The sequence below is a fragment of the Macaca thibetana genome, chromosome 14 (genome assembly GCF_024542745.1).
Source record: "Macaca thibetana thibetana isolate TM-01 chromosome 14, ASM2454274v1, whole genome shotgun sequence".
Taxonomy (NCBI): domain Eukaryota; kingdom Metazoa; phylum Chordata; class Mammalia; order Primates; family Cercopithecidae; genus Macaca; species Macaca thibetana.
The window spans coordinates 7,711,157-7,728,567 of NC_065591.1; the positions used below are offsets into that span (position 1 = coordinate 7,711,157).

General features: G+C 45.7%; 3 protein-coding genes across 10 annotated transcripts in view; 2 read left to right on the forward strand and 1 right to left on the reverse strand.

The window, feature by feature from the left end:
* Window positions 1–17,411, forward strand: part of MRPL11 (mitochondrial ribosomal protein L11) — a 242,991-nt gene that overhangs the window by 31,053 nt on the left and 194,527 nt on the right. The gene's annotated exons all lie outside the window — the stretch shown is intronic.
* The window catches only part of CTSF (cathepsin F), a 105,866-nt gene that overhangs the window by 31,046 nt on the left and 57,409 nt on the right, over window positions 1–17,411 (forward strand).
* LOC126935346 (RNA-binding protein 4) overlaps window positions 1–17,411 on the reverse strand; it is a 56,667-nt gene that overhangs the window by 28,243 nt on the left and 11,013 nt on the right. For 2 of the 8 annotated variants that reach the window (XR_007719228.1, XM_050756623.1), the window contains exons 1-2: window positions 5,763–5,825; window positions 4,393–4,816 (exon numbers count right to left, since the gene is read on the reverse strand). The exons of 1 other annotated variant lie outside the window; for it this stretch is intronic. Coding sequence is in view for 6 of the 7 variants with exons in the window: in XM_050756623.1 (XP_050612580.1) it covers window positions 4,393–4,804 (412 nt within the window). In the remaining variant the exon portion in view is untranslated. Of the gene's footprint in view, window positions 1–308; window positions 1,000–3,306; window positions 4,817–5,622; window positions 5,829–17,411 lie in introns of those variants that run through there. 5 more of the 8 variants (XM_050756620.1, XM_050756621.1, XM_050756624.1 and 2 more) reach the window with 5 other exon arrangements.

Sequence of the window (17,411 nt, forward strand, 5' to 3'; positions counted from 1 at the left end):
GTAAGGTTCAATTATAGCATAGTACATAGGTGACCCAAGATTCACCAGCACATCATTCTTTATTTTTCTAGGCACAAATAGAATCAAATTGACTCTCGCTACCAGAAGCCCTGAAAAATAGCCATGAGGGCCAAGGAACTCTATATATTTTAAAGTTAAACAGGTAGGACTTCTCTCTAGCCTGTGAGCCACCCTAGTAAGCTTACCCTAACCCTGCAAAAGCAAGCAAGCAGGGCAGCCTAAATGGAGCCCTTTAGGCTGCAGGAGGGATGGCAAAACCAGAAGAGGGAACACCCCACCCCTCTCACCTCAAGCTTTAAAAGGCTGAGTACCGCGCCCGATCGGCATACTGCTCCCGCTCATACCGGGCCATGTCGTACAGAGAATTCCGCGCGGCTGCTGAAGCTTGGGACAACTCACTCTCATGCCCGTAACCGTAGCCCTCTCCAACAGTGGGGACTGGGGCTGTAGCGCGACGCAGGGGGCTCCGATCCCGCCCGTAATATGAAGTGGAAGCTGCAGTAACAGCAGCAGCGGCTGCTGCTGCAGCAGCAGCTGTGGCAGCAGCTCCTGAGGTCGGCAACAGGTGTCTATCGTAGGGATCGAGAGAGGTGGAGGTGAGGTGACTGGCCATGGCTGTATTCTGGACTTGTGGCAGCTGGGACAGGGTCTGCTCTGCGTAATTATACACGGAGGCAGCTGCAGCCGCCACTGCCTCATAGGACCGGGCAGCACGGCAGCGCTTGTAGTAGGCATCGAGCGCTCCGTACGCGTTGTTGTAATACAATGAATCCCCATAGCTCATGGTGTAAGGCGTACGCACTGCTCCGTATTGCTCATTATATTGCTCGGTCAAGTCTGCCACGCGGCCTGAACGATCTATCGGACACTCTTTGGACCAGTGCCCCTCTTTCCCGCACCGATAGCAGCCGCTCTGGTCTCCCATCCCGGGCGCAGTCCTAAGCCGGCTGGTGGACAACTGCACGTGCATTCGTTTGCCTTGAAGAAACAGACGCAAGAAGGGTTGCTATCACTCTTACTCATAGCCCCAGCCCCTACCCCAGACACTGGTCATAGCAATGGCTTTATCTAGGCAATTCTAATGCAGGACTCATCTTTACCAAAAGATAAAAAGGAAAAAAAAAACTCAACTTATAGATTCAGTATAATGACCTGATTTCAGGCAAAGATCAATTAGGTGATGAAATATGCCAGCTATAACAATAGTTTAAATGCTTAAGAAATAAACTACTCTTGCTCAAAACAATCTCATCCTTTGCCAAGTAACTGCAAGTAAAAATCATCTCCAAACAGCGGCTCAAAGTCAAAAGAAGTCAAAGTAAGAAAGAGTGCCCAATTTTTTTCTGACACCTCCAATCCTTACCAGCAAGATGGATTTTCATTAAGCAAGGGAATGTAAGTAAAGGCCAGCTCTCCACCCTTCTCAAAAACTTTAAAAGAATGGAATAAAAGACTCCAATGATTACCACTATTAAAGAATTATCTAGACTCAATCCACAGCTGAATATGACAAGCAAATCTCAAAGTACATCTCTGGAAAAACCCTCATGAACTGGGGAGACTGAGGGGCACAAGTTGAAGGACAGCCTTCTCCCTTAACTGGGCCCTTTTAACTGCTGGTTCTGATCATTGCTTTAACATGGATTCTTTACAATCTGATAGTTAATTTTAGTGACCCTCTACTAGGGTCAAAGGCAAACAGGGCAAAAACAGGACAGATTGTTCTCAAATGCCTGAAATTTTAGAATACTGTAAAAACCATGGAAGAAAAGGTGGCTGAGGAAAGTGGAGAATAACTACTTATACTAGTCAGTGGACCAAACTGCTCAGTTTAAGCAGAATTAAAGTACTTCTCCTGAAACTACCTATCTGAAAGCCTAACTAAGAACATATGCTTAATATTTTTCCTGAAAATTAAAATTTGCATTCTGGAAATGAAAAGTATTACTTCTGAAAATGTAATAAAAGCAGAATCTTTTCTAGAAAAGTTAAAACTAAGTTAGTCTCTACAGAAGCAATTTCTACCTAACATGATCTATCAGCTTACTGGTAAGCAAACTTCCGAAGACATCCAAATCCTGCAAAAACTTCCCAATGCAATTGGTTATGATGCACCTAAATATATACCTGTCAAAGGAGTAAATGGTCAAAAGCAAGGGAGAGTCAACAGATGGATCCTCTAACATTAGAGAAAATAGTAAACACACAATTTTACCTGCAAAATTAATGTTAGATTCTGGGAGACCAGAAAACACAATAGGGAAATGGGGATGGAAGGAACAAAATATCAAGGTCTACACAGCTGGGAAGTTTAGGTTGCAGGTTACTAAGAGAGCAGATATGCAATTATGCACTTAAGTGCCTTAAAGTGCTAGCCTGTCTCTGGCATTTGCCCAGTGGGCCACTTTGGCACCTAACAAAACCAGAGAAAACAAGTGCTAACAAAAGTGCCACTTTTGGCACCTAACAAAACCAGTGAAAACAACTAAGAAACCAACTGTGCACATTCCAGACAAAAAGATCATTAATAAATACCTTGATCTAAGCATCTCTTGGTTCCAATGCCAGAAAAAGAAGTTAATTTTTTAAGAATATCTAAAAGAGATTTTAAGTGGGCATGCAATAGAGAAGATACCCAACACTAAGAAACGGAAAGGAAAAAAGACCACCCTAATACCACTCATCAATATACATCTATAACTCTAACAGAATAGTATTAAGAAATAAAAAACGCCAATATTAAATAAAGTAAGATAAAAAAACTAAGCGAAGGTTAGTGTCAGGGGATCTTGGGTTCAGACACCCAGAGTTTTATATAAGGATAATTTGTCCTGAATCAAGACCACACTGTCCTCTCCTTAAACCTAATTGCTACAAGCAGACACCACCTCTTCTGACTGGGCTACAGTGTGGCAAACAGTCCAAAAATTAGGTATCACACCGCAAACCCTCCACAAGAGCAGCCTTTGCTCTCAATTAAGTTGTTGACAAAATAATTCTCAACACGCAAATTGAAAAAAAGAAAGCAAGCTAGACCTGAGAGACCTGCGTCACTTTTCTTTACTAATGCACAGCAATGCCCATGACACAGGGTACCCATTACTAGCGGAAATAATGATCAGACTTTCAGCTCTAAAAAAGCCCAATTTAAGGGAAATGGACACCAAAGGCAGCAGTAATGACTCTTAATGAGGGGAGTACTCAGAAACACAATCGACCACTACACTGTCAGAACACAGGTTTGGAATATATAGCAAGGAGTCACAGGAACACTCCATAATTTGGATAAAGCTTTTTATTTTTTAAATTTTCGTTCAGTCCTGCTTAATTAAGCTAAAAAAGGACACCGCTCTTTTTGATACTGGGAAACCAAAGGAGGTGAGAGAAGAGTTCAGATAGCAACTCACCATGATTACCACCCCTGAACTGCCACTGTTGCTTCAGACCTCAGATTTTGGAATATTTGCGTGATACATACCAGTTGAGCATCCCAAATCTGAAAATTCAAAATCCAAAATGCTCTAACAAGCATTTCCTTTGAGCAACATGTAGGTATTCAAAATGTTGGGGATTTGAGATGCTTCCAAATGAAGTGACAATCCACATTATCACTCATGCTGCCCTCCAGGCACAAAAAATTCATTTGGTTAAGACTCCTAAGATAACACAAATCTAAGTGCTCTATTCACCAAAATTTTATAAAGTCCAGCCCCCCAAACCAATGAAAAGACAGTCATTACTGCCCCTAAAACCCCAGTGCCTCCTGCCTCCTCCCCAAGTAGTCCTAAAATCAGCCTTCTAATTCTAGAGTGGCCTTATACTCAAAACACAACCCCTTGGTACAGATATAATAATAATAAAAAAAACAAGAGCTGTAACTCTTTTAAGAGTTTGTGTAAGGCAGGACAACTTAACAAGGATTCTGCTCCTATAAAAGTGTTGCTTGACATGTTTTTGTGAGGTTCTTCATGTAAAATGCATAATTCTGATCCTATGCTGAGAGCAGTAAATTCAGAGTGAGGAACTCTGAACTCTGCTCTACTACCAAAAAAAGCAAAAGCAAAAACAAAAAACAAAAAAACCCAGTAACTCAGAAAGCCTTCAGAGAAAAGGATTTCTGTACTGATGAGCACAAAAGCCTTAGGGGCTCCAAATAAAAGCTGAGTGGTTTTTCTCCAGGAGACAGCTGCCTAAGGTAAAGCCTCTAAGTCCCATGTATTCTACATCTTAAGAAGTCCATCACCCATACTTAATTCTTCACCACCAGCCAGCCAACAGCTGTTATCTTTACCAAACCTCTCCTTTTACGCATCCAACCACTTTCTGCACATAGCCTTGTGTTCAGTCCTCTACCCAAAGAGGGTGGTTCACCTTGAAACTCTGTGTTGTCAAGGCCCCTGATGGCCTCCACTGCATCCTCTGCCCGCTCCATGTGTACGAAGGCATAATCTTTCACGATGTCACATTCGATGACCGGACCATACTCCTCAAACTTGGCTCGAAGCTCCTTATTGGTGCAAGTGGGACTGATGTTGCCCACATGCAACTTTGTTGAGGTTTTGCTCTTATTCTTGCTGGCTTCCACGTTGATGTTCACCCCATGAAGCTTGTAATGGTGCAGGTTGCGTATGGCATCTTCAGCTGCAGTTTTATCTTCTATGTGCACAAAGCCGTAATTCTTAATGATGTCACATTCCAGCACCTTCCCATACTGCTCGAAGAGTGAGCGAATCTCCTGCTCTGTAGCCTCCCGGGGCAGGTTTCCGATGAACAGCTTCACCATCCTGACAAGAGCCTGGGAGAGAAAAACAAGATTTCTGACAAAAGACCTTAGGCCCACATCAGTTCATAAAAAACAACGACTTTCACTCTGATGTATATTTCCAGTTTTCTCTCACCCGCCTGCACACACACCTCCACACGATACAATCAAAGGGAAGTGGGAGTGAACTAAGGCCTGCTATAGTAGCCGCCATGAACCTGTAAGAATGAGAAGACGTCTGCAATAGGGAGGTCCTTAGTAGACAAAGGATTTAGTAAGAACTGATACCTTCCAACAGAAATGTGCATGAAAAACAGCATACGGAGAGATGGGGGTACTGGGCTTTTCTATCCATTAGGAAAGCAACAGAAAACCAAAGTCTACTAGGCTTGCTGCCTGCCTGAAATTATCAACAGGCTTTTCCTCAAGTAGTAACCAAAGCAGCCATCATTTCCGGGGAAATAGGCCTTGCAACAGCTACATTTGAGTTTCCTTTGGAAGTAGTGAACGCGCGACTCAGATCAGACAGCGAGGAGTGGAGGATAAAGAAAGTACTGGACTGGGGAACGCCTCTCTCAGGGCACCGTCCGAGCTCCTGCGGAACACTGAAATGCGTGGCCGTGGAGGAGAGCTTCAGATTTATTAACCAGACGATGTCTCACAGCCCGAGAAATTCTCGAAACAGGGACGTAATTGCCAGGTATAAGGGAAAAGGGGTTTTCCCAGTGGAAATCTCGAGGCTTCCAAGAGAAGCCACGTCGGGCACGGGGCAGGGTGGGGGAAAAAAAAAACAAGGTATTCTCAGGGGGCGGTGGGGGGAAGGGCTGCTCCCGGCTTACCGCGCAATGCCGAGGACCGAGATCGGCTCTCAGTGACGGGTGTGGAGGCTGCGACCCCACCAGTACACCCCGAAGCCCAAGAGAGTGAGAGAAGATTTAACAGAGTACAAGAAAGGCAATGGAAGGGCTCGCAGTCTCACCCGCACGGAAACCAGCAGGGCCTCCTCCTCGCGGCACGGACGCTTCTGACAAAACGCTAAAATGGCGGCGGCCGCAGCAGTGGCTCTGGGTAGAGGGGGGAGGTGAGCCTACAACCGGATTGGCCACTCAATAAAGTAAAAGGCCGGCGGTCCCGCAGATCCTCTTCCTGATTGGTTACCACGGACGCCTATTACCTGAGAGGCCGGCAAGAGGTGGAAACGTCTGTAACCTCGGAGCTTTTATACGAAAGCCAATGAGCACCAACCTCGCGAAGCCGAACTCATTGATTGGGCAAGAGATCAGCGTGAGGGCGGACCTACAAACGTGGGCTTCGCCGGCGGGGTGCGGCCCGCCATTAGGCGGAGCGAGCTAGAGCCCCGGGGTAGCAGTCTTTAGCTTCATGGCGCCAACTTCGTTAAGCTTCCACGTTTCGCCACCTCCATGTGCACAGCCAGACACTATTCCGCGCTCCATTCTGCCGTTCACTCTAGTTGTCTCCCTCTAACCTCCCAAGCACCACCCCCCTTGCGGCCAGGACGCTGTGGAAATAGCTTATGCAGGCACATGCCAGGTAAGAAAAACACCCCCCTCCCGCCCACCACCACCACCACCACCTCAGGAAACCAACCTTCTCCTTGGGCCAGTAGTCCACACTGTAGCCTTGAGAGTCCCGGATCTCCCCCAAAATCAAACCTCTCACAGGTGGTGAAAGGACCTCTGTAATGGCCCAGAAGTAGGCCCGGCAGAAGGCTGCACTGTCCAGGAGACGCTGAGGACAAGTTCCCTCTGGGAACCAGCCTCCCAGGGTCCGCGATGAAGAGTCCTTTCTGTGACCATGGAGATTGAAAGTATACCCCGACCCCACCCTGAGAAAAAACTGGAGCAGCAAAGGTTTGTTTGTTTTATTTTATTGGGCGCCATCAGCCAGGGCTGTTTTAATCCCTTAGAACCGACTTTAGAGGGAAGAACTTAGTCACAACCAGCTGTAAACAAAATACAAAGTAACATTCTCCAGAGGGTCCAGCTGCTGCCTTGTTTTCTCTCATCCTTAGGCTGCTTCCCATAATCCCATATTCATTAAGCAAGTAACTTTAGTCAAAACCCTCTGCAAAGCAGCTTTTGAAAAGGGTTAAAAGGTGGAATGCAGGGACTGGATGGAAGAACTTAAAACACGAACAAAACAAGCTAAAAGCAGTGCAGTTTATGAGGAAAGTGATCATCAGGAATGAAGATGACACAAGTACCACACACCACCATCCAAAGCAGCTTCTTGACCACCACCCATGCCCCAAAGAGAAAGGTTTCATGAAGAGAAATGTGAAGTCAGAGTTTGGGGGGAAAAAAAGAGTGGGTTTTAAAACCCAACACGAGGGCCACGTGCGGTGGCTCACGCCTGTAATCCCAGCACTTTGGGAGGCCGAGGCAGGCGGATCCCCTGAGGTCAGGAGTTCAAGACAAGCCTAGCCAACATGGTGAAACCCATCTCTACTAAAAATACAAAAATTAGCCGAATGTGGTGGCAGGTGCCTGTAATCCCAGCTACTCAGGAGGCTGAGGCAGGAGAATCGCTTGAGCCCGGGAGGCAGAAGTTGCAGTGAGGCAAGATTGTGCCAGCCTGGCGACAAAAGTGAAACTTAAAAAAACCCAACATGATTCAGGAATCTGACTGTAGAAAACTGGTCAACAATTTATCCTAAGGTAAAAAAGGTAAGGAACTAAAAAAACATTTACAGATATATTGGTCACTAATCTTGTCCACTTCATTGCGGATGCTGATGCACCTCTGGGCCTGTGTAAAGGCCACAGGATCAGTGATGAAGAAAATCAATTTTGTGTCAGCTGCCACGTGCCCTTCAGAGGTGGCCAGCATCAAAAAGTAACGCGTATGGTACAGAAATCCTCATCTCCTTCAGTTAGATCTCGTCTCAACATCTCTGAGGATAAAACTTTCTTCCAAAATACCAAAGTATATCAATGATCAACTCATTGTAACTAATAATCTCTCCAGATTGGAAGGAGACTGGGAACATAAATCTTCTCAGAATCACAGTTCAAGCCCAGTGTGCAGACATCAAAACTACTAACCACCTCCACATGCAGCCCAAAACCTAATTACTTGATTTGACTTCTGAAACCCAACTAGGTCTAGTTAGCTATATAACACTTTACAAGCTCATCCTAAATGAACCACATTAAATATCTCCCTGCCTTTTTTTGAGACAGTTCTTGCAAGGTCACCCAGACTGCAGTACAGTGGCACTATCCATAGGTCATTGCAGCCTGGAACTCCTCAGCCTCCCAAGTAGCTAGGACTACAGGTGCATGCCACCAGGCCTCGCTATTTTTTTAATTTACTGTAGAGACAAAAGTCTTTGTTGCCCGGACTGGTCTGAAATGCCTGCACTCAAAAGCAATCCTCTCGGCCGGGCACAGTGGCTCACACCTGTAATCCCAGCACTTTGGGATGCCGAGGTGGGCAGATCACCTGAGGTGAGGAGTTGGAAACCAGCCTGGCCAACATGGTGAAACCGCGTCTCTACTAAAAACACAAAAAAATTAACCAGGCATGGTGGCACACACCTGTAATCCCAGCTACCGGGGAGGCTGAGGCAGGAGAATTGCTTGAACCCCAGGGGGTGGGGGGAGGTTGCAGTGAGCTGAGATCACGCCATTGCACTCTAGCCTGGGTGACAGAGTGAGACTCCATCTCAAAAACAAACAAAACCCACAAAACTATGGCAATTGTAACATTTAATAAGCAAGGATGATGAGAATAGTATTTGGGGTGGTTTAATTTAGAAAGTAGGCTGGATAATAGCCAATAAATTTCTTTTTTTCTTTTTTTTTTTTTTTTTAAAGAGACTAGGTCATGCTGTCACCCAGGCTGGAGTGCGGTGTCACAATAACAGGTCACTGCAGCCTTGATCTCCCGGGCTCATTACAGGTGTGTGCCACCACACATGGCCAATTTTTTTTTTTTTTTTTTTTTTTTTATTTTTGGGAGATGAGGTCTCTGTGTTGCTCAGGCTGGTCTCAGTAAACTCCTGGGCCCAAAAATAATCCTCCCACCTCAGCCTCTCAAAAGTGTTGAAATTACATGCCCAGCCTTGGCTTTGATTTTTTTTTGAAGATGGAGTCTCACTCTGCCACCAAGGCTGGAGTGCAGTGGTGCAGTCTCGGCTCACTGCAATCTCCGCCTCCCAGGTTCAAGTGATTCTCCTGCCTCAGCCTCCCAAGTAGCTGGGATTACAGGCGCATCCACCATGGCTGGTTAATTTTTGTATTTTTAGTAGAGACGGGGTTTCACCATGTTGGTCAGGCTGGTCTCCTGACCTCGTGATCCACCCGCCCTGGCCTCCCAAAGTGTTGAGATTGCAGGCGTGGGCCACCAAGTCTGGCCTAGTTTTTTTTTTTTTTTTTTTAAAGGCAATTGAAACAAAATTCAAACTCCTCTCCTTGCACTGTAAGACCTTACCCCAATCTGCTTGTTGCCGGAATTTCCCAATGTTTCTAACCACCACGGCCCTTGACCACCAACTGTGCTCCCTTCAGACATACTGGCCTTATCCCAAGCTCATTTAGACTGGAATATTCTTTCTTCAGGTTCTTCACTGCCACCGATCTAACATCACTCACTCCAACCCTACTTTGGAACTCTATCCTATGACTCCATGTTGTCTTTCTGAATACTTACTACCACTTGAAATCCTATACTTATTTTAAAAAGGCATATTATTAATTTTATATTATATCCCCAGTGTTAGAACTGTACTTGGCACATGGTAACACCCTCAAATATTTGTTGACTAAGTTAACAAGTAAATGAATGAATGTATGAGTTAACTTCTTGATAGCCCAAAGGAGGGAAACGACTTCGGATTTTCAGTCAATATCAGGTTAAAAACCTGAACACTTAGTACTGAAAACACGCACCTTTACTCATCACCTAGTACGCGTTCCAGTCTTCCCCAAACAGAAAAGCAGGTACCAAACAGCCAGAGGTAACCCAAGCTAACGGATTTTGATCACCACTTTGACAACTGGAACACAATGAAGCTTCAGGTAGAGAAGTTTGTAGTTCAAGTGTCTTCATACTGATACACACCTACCTGTATTTTACTGAGTACTAAAGGAACTTAATGCCCCTTAAAAAAAATAAAAGATTTTCAATTAAAAGGCCAATTAGTCCGGGCACAGTGGCTCACGCCTATAATCCCATCACTTTGGGAGGCCAAGGCGGGCAGATCACCTGAGGTTGGGAGTTCAAGACCAGCCTGACCAACATGGAGAAACCCCGTCTCTACTAAAAAAAAAAAAAAAAAAAAAAAAAAATTAGCCGGGCGTGGTGGCGCATGCCTATAATCCCAGCTACTAGGGAGTCTGAGGCAGAAGAATCACTTGAACCCAGGAGGCATAAGTTGCGGTGAGCCAAGATCGCGCCACTACGCTGCTCCAGCCTGGGCAACAAGAGCAAAACTCCATCTCAAAAAAAAAAAAACATAAAGGCCAATTAAAGAGATCTGATCCAAATCCTCTGTCTTGCCACCTGAACTACAGAGAATGACATCAAAAGAGATGTTTTATCTATCTATCTGAGAAGGAGTTTTGCACTTCTATCTATCTAATCTATCTATCTATCTAATCTATCTATCTATCTATCTATCTATCTATCTATCAATCATCTATCTATCTATCTATCTATCTATCTATCTATCTATCTATCTAATCTATGAAGGAGTTTTGCACTTGTTGCCCAGGCTGGAGTGCAATGGCACAATCTCAGCTCACAGAAAACCTCCACCTCCGGGGTTCAAGGGATTCTGCCTCAGCCTACTAGGTAGCTGAAATTACAGGCATGTGCCACCACGCCCAGCTAATTTTGTATTTTTAGTAGAGACAGGGTTTCACCATGTTGGCCAGGCTGGTCTCAAACTCCTGACCTCTGGTGATCCACCCGCCTCAGCCTCCCAAAGTGCTGGAATTACAGGCGTGAGCCACTGTACCTGGCAAAAGGGATGTTTTAAAACCACCTTGGGCCGGGCGCGGTGGCTCAAGCCTGTAATCCCAGCACTTTGGGAGGCCGAGACGGGCGGATCACGAGGTCAGGAGATCGAGACCATCCTGGCTAACACAATGAAACCCCGTCTCTACTAAAAATACAAAAAAATTAGCCGGGTGAGGTAGCGGGCGCCTGTAGTCCCAGCTACTCGGGAGGCTGAGGCAGGAGAATGGCGTAAACCTGGGAGGCGGAGCTTGCAGTGAGCCGAGATAGCGCCACTGCACTCCAGCCTGGGCGACAGAGCGAGACTCCGTCTCAAAAAAAAAAAATAAAAATAAAAATAAAACCACCTTGTTGGTCGGGCACAGTGTCTCATGCCTGTAATCCCAGCACTTTAGGAGGTCAAGGTGGGTGGACTGCTTGAGTCCAGGAGTTCGAGGCCAGCCTGGGCAACATGGAGAAACCCTGTCTCTACTAAAAATACAAAAAAATTAGCTGGGTGTGGTGGTACGCACCTGTAGTTCCAGCCACTTGGGAGGCTGACGTGGGAAAATCACCTGAGCTCAGGAGGCAGAGGCTGTAGTGAGCCAAGAACATGCCACTGCACTCCATTCAGCCTCAGCAACCAGAGACCATCTGAAAAAATTAAAATAAGTAAATAAAAGCACCTTGTCTGGAACATGGTAGATGCTATTTTGGTGATTCTTAATTTGCTGACTAGAGGCTACCAAGCTCTTCAGAGGTTAAGTGACTTGTCCAGTCATCTAGAAAGCTGCCATTTTCTCAGAGCCAAGAAAAAATATGTATTCTGGCTGCCAATCTTCAATAAAAAGGGCAGTGTATATAGGCATATAGATGAGAAATAAGAGATCAGACTCTTGGAAATGAGGGACAAATACAAATTTAGGGGTAAACACGGTGACAGTGAAAACGACATAAAAATGTAATCTATATGAGTTTTTTTTTTTTTTTCTTTTTTCAAAATGGAGTCTCACTCTGCCGCCTAGGCTGGAGTACAGTGGCTCAATCTTGACTCACTGCAACCTCTGCCTCCCAGGTTCAAGTGATTCTCATGCCTCAGCCTCCCGTGTAGCTGGGATTACAGGCACACGCCACCACGCCTGGCTAATTTTTTGTGTTTTTAGTAGAGACAGGGTTTCACCATGTTGGCCAGGCTGGTCTCGAACTCCTGACCTCAGGTGATCCGCCTGCCTCAGCCTCCCAAAGTGCTGGGGTTACAGGCGTGAGCCACCATGCCCAGTCTAATCTGAGTTTTACAGGCTCAAGAACGAATATATAACTTAAACATCTTAATATAACTTATACATCCAATAAATAACTCTGGCTTCTGGTCCAGAAATGAGTTACAAGTCTGATAAGGGGGCAAACTAAAAAGCCAGTATGCTCCAGGGATATTCAATGGTAATCAGGCAGAAGGCTTCCTAGGCGCCAATCCTACTGCCAGCAACCACCTCTTAGCCTTCCTTAATGTCTTGAAAGTCCCCTGCATTATCAATAACCTTTCTTCTCCATATCCACAATAATTGTTCCCAGGACACAAAATAGTATTGCCAGAGACTGGAGGTGACCAAAATTGATGTGGTCCGTAGCCAAATCACTTCTAGGTACCGCTAATTACAAAAATTCACTGCCTTCACTATTACAAGTGTGTGCTGTACTCACACCTATATCCAAAATCTTTGGATCAGCTGTGTGCTGCTCCACTAGGCCATCCCAGTGTCCCCAGAATGTTCTAACTCATTAATATGAGATGGCTAACATTTCATGAGAAGTGACTATATATACGTGTCACATGTTCTCATTTGACTCTCCCAACAGTCGTACAGCACGATTATAAACAAAGCCCTAGATGGTTCCAATGTCTGGTTCAGTTCCTTGAGCCACCAACTTTGTAGCCATTTGATCTTAAGAATAGTAACTTAAGGCCAGGCATGGTGGCTCACACCCGTAATCCCGGCACTCTGAAAGGCCAGGTGGAAGGATCATTTGAGATCAGGAGTTCGAGACCAGCCTGGCCAACGTGGTGAAACCCTGCCACTACTAAAAACAGAAAAATTAGCTGGGTGTGGTGGTGCATCCCTGTAGTTCCAGCTACTCAGGAGGCTGAGGCAGAATTGCTTGAACCCAGGATGAGGTTGCAGTGAGCCAAGATCACGCCACTGCACTACTGCCTGGGTGATACAAGCCTCCATATCAAAAAAAAAAAAAAAAAAAAAAAAAAAAAACATAGTCACTTAACCAACAACCTCAACTCCCACATTTACAAAATAGGTTTAGAAATAGCTAATGTTGGCCAGGCGTGGTGGCTCACGACTGTAATCCCAGCACTTTGGGAGGCCAAGGCGGGCGGATGACGAGGTCAGGAGATCGAGACCATCCTGGCTAACACAGTGAAACCCCATCTCTACTAAAAATACAAAAAATTAGCCGGGCGAGGTGGCGGGCACCTGTAGTCCCAGCTACTCGGGAGACTGAGGCAGGAGAATGGTGTGAACCCGGAAGGCAGAGCTTGCTGTGAGCCGAGATCGCGCCACTGCACTCCAGCCTGGGCAACAGAGCAAGACTCCGTCTCCAAAAAAAAAAAAAAAAAAAAAAAAGCTAATGTTGGCCAGGGATGTTGGCTCACACCCATAATCACAGCACTGTGGGAGGCCAAGGCAAGTGGATCACCTGAGGTCAGGAGTTCAAGACCAGTCTGGCCAACATGGTGAAATCCTGTCTCTACTAAAAATACAAAAATTAGCTGGATGTGGTGGCGGGCACTTGTAATCCCATCTACTCGAGAGGCTGAGGCAGGAAAATCACTTGAACCCAGGAGGCAGAGGTCGCAGTGAGCCGAGATCACGCCATTGCACTCCCCCCTGGGCAACAAGAGCAAGACTCCATCTTAAAAAAAAAAAAAAAAAGAAATAGCTAACGCATGTGAGTTGCTACGAAGACTAATATAATTGTGTTGGCTACGCTAATATAAATTTAGTTTGTTGTATTAATTAATTTATTGTAGTTAGCTATTATCCTCATTTTATAGGTAACAAAAGAGAGACAGTGCTCCTGATATGTCCAAGATCACACAGCCAAGAAGAGGTAGAGCCAGGATTCAAATTCAGGAAACCTCCTGTAGTCCCAGCTACTTGGGAGCCCAAGGTAGGAAGATCACTTGAGCCATGTGTTCAAGTGTAGCCTAGGCAACATAGTGAGACCCTCTCAAAAAAAACAAAACAAAACAAAAAGCCAGGCATGGTGGCGAGTGCCTGTGGTCCCAGCTACTCAGGAGGCTGAGGCAGGAGAATGGCAGGAACCCGGGGGGCAGAGCTTGCAGTGAGTGGGGATCGCGCCACTGCACTACAGTCTGGGTGACACTCATCTCAAAAAAAAAAAAAAAACCTTAAAAACCTGATTAAAGAGACAACGGTCACTCTTGTCTATACCAAGTCAGTTTACTTTTTTTTGTTGTTTTTATGTTTTCCTCAGATGGGGTTTCACTCTGTTGCCCAGGCTGGAGTGCGGCAGCATGACAGTAGCTCAATGCAAACTCCATCTCCCAGGTTCAAGAGATCCTCCAGCCTCAGCTGGACTACAGGCACTACTGGTACGTACCACCACGGCTAATTTTTTTTTTGTAGAGATGAAGTTTACCCATGTATACCAGGCTGGTCTTAACTTCTGAACTCAAGGGACCCGACCACCTCGGCCTCCCAAAGTGCTAAGATTACAGACCTGAGCCATGACACCTGCCCCAAGTCGGTTTTTAAATCAAACCATTTCTCCAAAAAAATTTTTAACTACCTGCGACTACTGCCACATTCTCTCCTTCCTTATCTACCACTTGCCTATCAATAATTATTCATATAAACTAGCTCACTGAGGTAGGTCCTGCCTCCCAGACAATAAATCCCTCAAGGTCAGCCCAAAGCCTGCCTCAGCTAGCTGAGCAAGGCATTTGTTTCTTAATTTATTTGAGACAGGGTCTTGCTCTGTCACACAGGCTGACGTGCAGTGGCGTGATCATAACCTCCAACTCCTGAGTTCAAGCAATCCTCTTGCTTCAGCCTCCCAAGTGGCTAGGACTACAGGTGCGTGCCACCACAGCTGGCCTTTTTTTTTTTTTTTGTAGAGACAAGGTCCCACTGTATTGCCGAAGCTGGCCTCAAACTCCTGGCCTCTAGCAATCCTCCTGCCTCAGCTTCCCAAAGCACTGGGAATTACAGGTGTCAGCTACCACACCTGGCCACATTTGAAGCACTACAGATACATATGATTTAAATCTAGACATGAAACCCAGATTTAAGAATTATTTTCTAGAAAACTATAGACTTTAACTCTTTATGACCAAAGGTACCTATAGATTGTAAAATTCAGTTTTCCATATGTACATAGTATACTAGGTCCATAAATCTAGTAAATCTGTTTTCATCATGACCTCATCCATCCCATGATATCCACCTATTTGGCTTAATAGGACAAAATGCCTGGAGGATCAACCAACAGTCTGTGCACAGACTGTGGCAGAATTTAAGTGATGGGTTTGACTACAACAGTAGCCTACCTGGATAGGCTGACCCCCTCAGTGATAGTCCCACTACCTCCATTACAAGAGATGGTCTCAAGTCCACCACACACAGAATTTAAAACAAGGTCCAAACCTCAGAAGAGGGCAGGGTGACAGGGCTAAAAGCCTCTAGGTGGTCTTGTTCCAGGAATAAGCCAACTAAAACTTCTCCAACGAAGGCCAAGTTGTAGAGGTGATAGGTGGAGAAGTTGAATAATCTGAAGATAGAGAGTCCATTTTTCCAGAACACACATTCAATGTCTGTCCTCCCATTCACTCGACCCAACTTTCCCCAAGTTATAGAACTTCAGATCAGCAATCCACAAACCAAAGAAGCAGGCTATAGGATTAACACAGGTGACATAATTAAAATAAAAGAGGGGAGGGAGATTTTAAAACAATCTGCAAGAGAAAAATGACAAATGATTTGGCTTTGTAGCTCCTTCTGGCTTGAGCAGTTAGGAGCCTGAGGGCTGAGGCAGCAGGGGCAGCAGGACCTAAAGATGACAAGCAGGCAGAGCGCTCATCTGGGCCAGGTCACTTTCAAGACCTGGGGCTGCGACAGAGAACATCACCACGGGCCCTGAGAGCACATTTAGCTGTTTTTTGCAGGAACCAAAGGATTGAGACAGTGGCAGAACCCTCACTGGAGAGAAAGGAAGATGACAGAAAGCCACATTGACAAAGAAAAATTGCAAATATGCAGGCCACAATCATAACCCTACCATCAACCCTCCATTTTCCAGGGTAATAACCAAAGGTAGGCTTATTAGCTTGACCCTCAGACCACCCCATCACCACACAGAAAACAAGAAACTTATCAAAATCCTCCTCCCATTCTTTCCCAGTCCTGCAAAGAAATAAAAAGGAGCAGCTAAGCACCTGAAAGCAAAGCAGTGAGCAGAAAGAGAAGCAAGGCAAAGAGCCATGGCCCCCAGTACTCCCTGAGATTACCCCAGTTAGCATCCACAAATAAGAACTCACAGTCGTAAGATTGAATGCTTTTGCACATTGGCAAGAGGGAAGAGGACATCTAGGGCAAGATACTGTCACAGGCAAGTTCACATGAAGCCAGTAAAGGAGGCGTAAGACAACCCACCTGACCTCCACCTGACTGACACATACACCTCCCCAAAGTCGCCTTGCCCCAATAGGCTCCCAAACCCAGTCTTTAAAGCTCCTTTTCCCAAAGGAGCAGTATGTTCTCCCATTATCCCACTCAACCAGTCTTCCGTTTACCCAGCATTAAGCCCAAGCCTCCATCTTGTCCCTGGTTGGAAATGTCCTATTTTTTGCCCAGGTCCTCAATCCCCAGCCCTAGAATAAAAGCATAAAGAGAGTCCTCAATTCCCCACCCAACCCTAGCATCCCTACTTGGTTATGCTTGCACCCCACCCCTTCCCAGATTCTATACCTTCAAATATAAACCCAGAGAGAGGACATCTGAAAATCTTCACAGATAGGAATAGGGAAAAAGAGTCTCCGGTTACTATAATGGCAGGGGTTGGCAGGACACAGGAGGATGCTCCATGGTAACAGCTCAACAGGCAAAATACGACCAGAATGCCCCATACCTGCTTCAAGTTTTCTCTGCCCTTCCTTCTTCCAACCATAGGGCAGTATCAGGCAATGCCATTACCCCCACTCCACTACTGGTTCCTCTCTGGGTTCCAGCCCCAGCACTCATTTAAGCCTACTGCCTAAAGGATCCACTAGCCTGTAAATACCACGGCAGCCCACTCCCCACTTCCTGAGAGGCCAAACCCCAGAACCATCCCATTGGAACACAGGTTATTCCTGAACTAGAGAAAAGTGAGGGAAAATGATCAAGCACAGGCAGAGGAAAATGGGCATTATTTACTGCATTTTGGTGTGACTAACTCAAGTTGAGGGCTGAGGACCAGGCCACTTGCTCTGGACTCCAGTCTGAAAGATGGCAGGCTAGCAGGACGACGATAAGCTAAATCCTTCTGGGTCACAGGGCAATCCTTCTAATTCCCACATTCAAACCCCTTTCCTCACCAGTCCTGGGTTCTCTGACTGCCTTCCCTTTAGCTATCATGTATTCCTGGATGTCAA